The following is a 7,846-nucleotide window of genomic DNA, read 5'->3' on the forward strand; positions in this document are numbered from 1 at the left end:
TATATTTTGTTTATCAATACTAACATTTCGGTTCTCTTATAGGATGCTGGAGATGATCAACGTAGAGGAGCTGATGGAGGCATAGATGAAGGGGCAGATCGAGATAATAAAGAGGATGATGCCCTGATTATTGGCGAGGATTAGATTCATGTGTTTAATTTGTTTCACGTACTTATAACTAATTAGAACTTGACAAGGACTGTACTGGGTTGTTAAATTTGTTTAACTTATAACTTGTGTTAAATTTGTTTCACCTGCTTTGTATATGTATTTTTTATGTGTACTTTATTTTTTATACACAGGTCATACAAATTGTATAACAAGAATTTTTTCTCAATATTCATATTTCAATTTTTTTTTTTTTAAAATTTGTGATGGATATTATCCGTCGCCAATTTAAATCAGTCAATGTTTTATGACGGAATTTAATCCATCACTAATCCCTCACTAAATTGGCGGTGGACATTAACGACAGATACATATTCGTTGTCAAATTTTAGCGACAGATTTATGACAGAATACATTCCTTCGCAAAACCAAATTAGTCCTTATTTAGAGACAGATTAGCGACGAACATGATCCGTAGCTAATCTGTCTCAAATTAGCGACGGATTGTCGATAGATAAATTCTGTCGTATTTTAGTGACCAAGATTATGTGACAAATGCTTTTTGTCGCTAAACATGTTAGCAACAGATTAGCGACGGATAGCGTCTGTCGCTAATCCACATTTTTTTTGTAGTTGCACTCTGCTAACCCACAATCTTGGGAGAGAATCAAGAAGTTTAGTTGACTATCCCATATCCAAAGGTGCAAATCCATCCAACCGAATACACCGCGCATTCTATGCATGCACAAGGCAAACGTCCTGCTCCACCTATTAGCCTAACACACAACTGGTAGAAATTTTTGGCTTATCTACGTTTTCTTAGCCAATTGAACAACAACCTTTTACTTCTGCTTATCATCGACAAGATGTCTGATACCATCCTGCCAATACCTTGCTTCTATGCTCGGTCAACCACACTTCAGCTGCAAAAATTTGCATAATCAAGATAAATCAGCATTGTCCTCTTTAGTGTTCCACACAATAAATAACAAGGTCTTCGTAAATCTTTCTACTAGAATACCAATTTGTCACGGGCTTACTTTTTTCAATAAGCCAATGTGGTGCGAGGGTCCTTCCTTACCGCCGCAAACCTTTCTATCGCTTTGTCACAGGCATAGAATGCTTCACAAACCCATGATGCGCCAAGCCAGTCAAGCTGACTAGCCTAACGGCCAAAGGCCACGTACCAACACCTTTCTATGTGCTGAATCATTTTCATTGGCCCTACGCACCACCTCGTGTGCAGCTGCCTAGTGGAAGCTGATCGAGTGCATTTTCAAATACGTATTTTATGTAGTTCATGCCGCTTAGTGTATATCCATCCCATATCAACTATCACTTTCGAAAGGAGTACATACTTTGTACTTTGCCTTGGCCTTGCATGCCATGGAGCGTATTGTGACTCCATGCGCATCACAACAAAATCTCGCCACTGAAGGAACAAGACCTTGCGGCCCTCAGTCTGAAGACCAGTTGATGATTGAATACCATAATGAAGAGCATAACCCAGACTCATTCGCCGGTGCTTACGCATTCACTCGCCTAGCCCCGAGTCAACACACTCGGTTGGAATCACCTAATGTGATCCCTTAGAGAATTACCTCTAACCCATATGAACTTTTGTGCATTCAACCGCTATGCGTGAAAAACTCTTACAAGTCGAGAGATCCTTAACCAAATCTCTAAAGGCAACATCCTCTAATTCGTTGGCATTGCTTAACCAAACAATGCTCCACGTTTGTGCCATCATACAACGATGCACTAACAATAATATCGTTGACTATCGCATGTCATGCTACCATCACACGTCATCGATCAAGCTAACACACACTGCGTGTTACTATAGTAGATGCATTTTTCACTCGATAGAACTCTCACTGCAGGTACCCCCATTCCAAAATAATGGGCCCGAGACAATGACATTACTGTGAAATTCTTGAAGCAAGATAGTAGGTCATCCTTGCACACATCTCACGTGTTTATGAACGCCTCAATTGGAAAGCCATCAAACGACGGAGTCTTACCCAATGACAGAGACCAGACCTAATACCCTCACTTCTTCTTTTATGAAATTTGGGTTATAAGACTATGACATAAGTTTTTAAACACGTGCACACAATGACGTTACTGTGAAATTCTTGAAGCAAGATACTAGGTCATCCTTGCACACATCTCACGTGTTTATGAAGGCCTCAATTGAAATGTCATCAACCGACAGAGTCTTACCCAATGGACATAGACCAGACGACTTTCTTGACCTAATACCCTCACTTCTTCTTTTATGATATTTGGGTTATAAGACTATGACATAAGTTTTTAAACAACTTATGTCATAGTCTTCTCCCTCATTTCTCTCTTGTTTTTTATGTTATTATCTATTTTTTTTCGCTTCTCTCGCTCTCCACTTGTTTTCTTCACACGCTTCCACAATCGCTTCTAAAACTACTACTGCTTCCCGCTTCATACTACTTTTAACCCTCGCTTCTCCCCTTTCGCTTCATGCATGTTCCCATATCCATTTCACTTCATGGTAATTATGAGAACCAATTGTACTTCTTATAACAGAAAATTGACAGTCTCTTCCTTGTCTATAAAAAAATTCATTTGTTATAGCTTGCTTTTATGCCATTAATGAACCTCCACACTCAGACATGCATCCCACAGCCAGACACACTGCACCGGGGGTGTAACTAGGTAAGGTTTGGTACATATCTTGCCAAACCCGTTTCTTAATTGTGTCTAAAAATTGGAACCGAACCCAACCCATTTGATTTGAGTTCGGATTTAGGTATGAATATGTGTACATTTGAAGACCCATATGTGTTAACGGACTCAAGTACAAATCCGGTCTGTCCAAATGGTTTGGATCTTACGTAGACTTGTTTTCTAATTAGCTCTAATGATTAGACTGAGGCGACCTAATTTGATTCAAAGATAGGAGCAGGTTTGGGTGTTGCTGAATTGTGGACCCATATGAATTACCAGATTCAGGTAAAAGCGGGTTGGTTCTAAATGGGTCAGGTCTTTTGATTCATATTCTGGTTGGGTCTAGATATTGCTAAGATTGAACACTTGTATGGGTTAACAGAATCAGGTAAAAAAATAGGTAGAGTATAAATAGGCAGGTTTGCTTTAATGAAAGTAAATTCTGTTAGGATTTTTAAATTTTTAAAGTTAAAAAAAATATCATAAAAGAAACCTATTTGATAAATGATGATTATATTTAGATTTCTCACAATCAGTATGCATTAGGTTCGATCGAGTTAAGATTGGTTTGGGTATTGGGCCCAATACGGGTTCACTTATATTATTTATACTCTATAGATTCATTTGGGGTGGTCGTGAAAATAGGGTGGGTATAAAATGTGTTTTGGACACACACCAGGTTCAGATTTAAGCTTAAATTACAAAGAACTGTAAGGGTTGGGTATAAAAACTGAGTCTAGTCTAACCGGTTTCAGGTCCATATTTTTCATACTCAGACTTGAACCAACCCATTTTTTGAAGCAGTTCTGGATTTTAGATGCGATTTGAATATATAGGTCTGTCAAAATTGGGTCAGTACGGGTTTGAAACATTAGCCCGATCCGAGTGAATATATCTGACCCAGTTACACCCTCAAGGCCTTGAACACATCTTGGAAAGTTCATGGGAACATTCGTTCTTTTTTTTTTTGATTGGCAAGCCCCGAATGGAGAACACAATAGATCAGGATCCAAGATATTATAGACAATGACTTTTATTTGATTGGTGAGATTCCTTTACAACCACAAAAAAGAAGTTAATTAAACTTTTTGTCGTTTAGAACTTATGAGTCGTAGAATTTCATAACTGCTAAGTTGAGATCTGCCCTTAGCTACAAGTAGGTGCGAATTTGGACCAAGACGCGCATGCTTGAATTGAAAATTATGTTTGAATAAGTATCGATTGACCCACCAAATAGCCTTCCTTGCGTCATCCCCAAATGCTCTCATTATCCGGGGTCAAGGGACCTCCCATCTTCCCGCTCTATAAATACTATAATATTGCTTCTTACAGCTCCCACACATAAAGCCTGCCATAGTTTTTATACAAATCTCAGAAACTTGCTCCCTGGCCTGGCCAGCAAGGGACAATTCTCTCTCTCTCTCTCTCTCTCTCTCTCTCTCTCTATAGGGAGTCATGGAAGCAACATCAGAAGTGCCGCAAATCCAGCCACCAAGTTATGGTAATTTGATTACCATTCTAAGCATAGATGGAGGTGGAGTCAGGGGGATCATTCCAGGGGTCATCCTAAGCTTCCTTGAATCACAACTTCAAGTAAATAATATATTCCCCGTTTCCTAGATCACCACTTGGTTTATCTCATAGATCATCAGTATGGACTTATTAGCAATCAAGTATATATATATATATATATATATATATATATATATTTTTTTTTTTTTTTTGAAAGAAATCAAGTATATACAATACAAACATGCTTATTCTGTTTCCCTACTGCTTATTAATAAGTTTTTTTCCTTACCAACGGGGTCTCCGCTTGTCTGGTATGAGCAACTAGCTAGTGCACGTCACCTTGTGTTGGCACGTTGCAGGTTCAAAATCCAATGGTATAATTGGTAGGGGTCTGCCTAACCCCAGCTTGCCTTTCAAAAAAAAAATTTAAGTTTTTTTCCTTGTGCATGCTATTAGAATGGAGTTTGCATGTTTTGCTTCTAATTGATCTGATAAATGAAGTGTTTCTCTTTCTTAGGAAGAATTATATGTGTACTTAATCCAGTACTTTCTTATGAGTAGGAACTGGATGGGAAGGAAGCGAGGATCGCTGATTATTTCGACGTCGTAACAGGAACCAGCACTGGTGGTCTAGTGACCGCGATGCTTACTGCACCTGGGGCAGATAATCGACCCCTCTATGCAGCTAAAGATATTGTCCCGTTCTATCTAGAGAACTGCCCCAAGATCTTCCCTCAGATTAGGTAAGTGCACACCAAACAATACTTCACATAGCAGTAGTGTATTATTCATACTATTTGCCCCGAGGGGGTTTGGCATACTGGGGTGACGAGCAGTCTAGGTTCGATTCCCATGGGCGTCACTCCCTTGGGAGCCAGGTTCCTAACCTCGAAGTTTTATGCCTCTGGACCGACGACTGTAGGTATGGCAGACTGACTCAGTAAGACCAGGTCTGCTGCCCAAATGCCGTTTCTTTCGAGTGATGAACTAAAAAACGAATATTCATGCTATTTATAACTGTTGGTAATGGATGGTGTAATTAAATTTTATTTGTTTGGTTGGTGGGGGAATGCAGCGGCCCATTCAGCCACGAGAGGAAGCTGATAGGTTCAATGACTGGACCAAAATATGATGGTAAATATCTTCACCAGCTCGTCAGAAGTAAGCTCGGCGACACCAAATTGCACCAAACTCTAACAAATGTGGTCATCCCAACCTTCAACATCAAATTCCTTCAGCCCACCATCTTCTCTTCCTATCAGGTTACCATCCTTATCACCATGGTCATAATCATTATATAATTAATCAGTAGAGTATAAGATTCAGTAGAAGAAAAAAGACAGGCTAGAAAGTAAGATCATAACAACAAAAAATTTATTGGAGGATTGAATTGGTGTTTCTCTTGCTATATTTGCTCAGCTGAAAAGGGACCCCGCCAAAGATGCATTCCTGTCAGACATATGCATCAGCACGTCTGCTGCCCCCACGTATCTTCCCGCCCATTATTTTGAAACCAAAGATGAAAAGGGAGAGACACTCAGAAGCTTCAACCTTGTCGATGGAGGTGTTGCTGCTAATAATCCCGTAAGTCTTGAACCGGGCGTCCATTTGTTATTGAAAATAAATATGTAATTACTTCTGAAGGTAAAATGGATATTATTGAATGGTACAATGCATTAAACAAGAATTTTTAAGGCTTGAAAACCAACAAATTAGAATTTTCATAAATATTCAAGAATCCAAAAATTCACCATTGCAAAGCCATCTTCAAGGTTGGATCTGCGAAAAAAAATGTTGGAAATGCCTAGTTCTCTCAACAGTTGCCATATTTCTAGCTTTCATATTTTTAGTTCTCATATAGAGGAGAACGAAAAAATGTCAACCACAGTTGTGAAAAAATACCATTATAGTTTTAGTTTGAAAAATGTAAGTGAATTGTTTACCATAAAACATGACTACAAATTTGGAAAAGGTTTAAAGTTGTGCAAGGAAGTTTCTTATGCGTCAGCACAGGTTAATTAATTATTACTTACGTTTATTTGTGTAGACTTTGGTGGCGGTTAGTGAAGTGTCTCGAGAGATCATCCAACGAAATCCAGATTTCTTCCCGGTTAAACCTGCAGACTACGGAAGGTTTTTGGTCATCTCCCTTGGAACAGGGTCAGCCAAAGCTGAAGAAAAATATGATGCTAAATCAGCTGCAAAATGGGGTGTTATGGGCTGGCTGGTGAACGGTGGGAGCAGCCCTTTGATCGACACTTTCAGTCAATCAAGTGGGGACATGGCAGATTTCCATATCTCTGTGACCTTCCAAGCACTTAAATCAGAAGAAAAGTACTTAAGAATTCAGGTATGCTAAACAACTCTGATGAAAATGAACCTTGTCGCCCTGGGGCGGTGGTCCTAGGTCCTAGCCTCGGAGTTTTATGCCGAAGGCTTATGATGACTACTGTAGGTATGACAGGCTGAGCTTGCATCGACCAGGTCTTTGTGCCGGTGCGGTTTAGTCATACTAAGTATAAACAAAATGACTTAGCCATACAAATTATGGAGTCTTCTTAGGCTATCCGTGAACCAATTCAAATGTGTGCGAGTGTCTGTGTAGCTTATTAAGGATTTCTTGAAGTAATGTATGTTGGAATTCCTTTTTTGGAAAAATCTTTAATTATATGTGTATACATATATATATAGGATGACAATTTAAGGGGGGATACATCTTCGGTTGACATATCAACCAAGGAAAACCTAGACAACTTGGTGAAGGCTGGTGAGGCTCTATTGGAGAAACCCGTTTCACGTGTGAACTTGGAGACTGGTCGCTATGAACCCGCAGCACAAAACGAAGGCACCAACAAGGATGCACTTATCAGGTAGGATGACTTTGCAATTGTTCTGTGGTGTGCATATTTTCACAGTATCTTACTCTTTTAATTGTTAAATTTTCAAGGTTTGCAAAATTATTATCCCAAGAAAGGAAGCTTCGGCTGATGAGATCCCCCAGGACGCTGCATTGAAGATTTATGCTGAAGTATTATTATTCCTTGTGTGTGACATTGGGTAGTCCAATTGTTTATTAATGGCCATATTTAGTTCCATTTCTTCAGTTCCTTCAAAAGCCTTACTTTATCATTTCATATCATTTGAATAAAACGATTAAACCTTATTGCATCATTTTTTTTTTTCATTTTTTTTGTGCCCACTAATGTAAATTTTTATTTATTTTTTCAATGAAAGCACTGTTCCTCATCCTCGTGATCTACAACTGGAAACTTTGATTACCACTGCGGTCATATATATTCATGTGTTTATTGGCGCTGAGAACTCATTTTGTCAATTACTACGACAAACAAATCAATCAAGCACATTCCAAATGTCACTATTTTTATGATAGCGTGAACATCCCTCATACTTATAAAACGGTTATGGTTAATCTTAACCATTGACCAACCGTGGGTGGATGTTATGGACTTCATGGTTGGCCATGGGAATGAAATGGTAGTTCAAAGTGGGTTGGAGGATC

At 39.0% G+C, this 7,846-nt stretch overlaps 1 protein-coding gene across 3 annotated transcripts; it reads left to right on the top strand.

The window, feature by feature from the left end:
• The first annotated feature begins 4,152 nt into the window (after window positions 1-4,152).
• On the top strand, window positions 4,153-7,497 carry LOC149841182 (patatin-like protein 2). 3 transcript variants are annotated; one of them, XM_090003641.1, is made up of 7 exons: window positions 4,154-4,407; window positions 4,888-5,069; window positions 5,402-5,588; window positions 5,746-5,910; window positions 6,374-6,676; window positions 7,018-7,196; window positions 7,274-7,497. In XM_090003641.1, exons 1-7 carry the CDS (start codon window positions 4,270-4,272, stop codon window positions 7,338-7,340), a joined length of 1,221 nt encoding a protein of 406 aa, XP_089859767.1. In that variant the 5' UTR covers window positions 4,154-4,269; the 3' UTR covers window positions 7,341-7,497. The 3 variants fall into 3 exon arrangements, with proteins under 3 accessions (XP_089859770.1, XP_089859767.1, XP_089859768.1); XM_090003642.1 differs by having other exon boundaries at window positions 4,155-4,407; window positions 5,414-5,588; XM_090003644.1 differs by lacking the exon at window positions 7,274-7,497 and having other exon boundaries at window positions 4,153-4,407; window positions 7,018-7,200.
• The last annotated feature ends 349 nt before the right edge of the window (window positions 7,498-7,846 follow it).

The sequence above is a fragment of the Nuphar pumila genome, chromosome 4 (genome assembly GCF_984573655.1).
Source record: "Nuphar pumila chromosome 4, dmNupPumi1.hap1.1, whole genome shotgun sequence".
In the NCBI taxonomy this organism is placed as follows: Eukaryota; Viridiplantae; Streptophyta; class Magnoliopsida; order Nymphaeales; family Nymphaeaceae; genus Nuphar; species Nuphar pumila.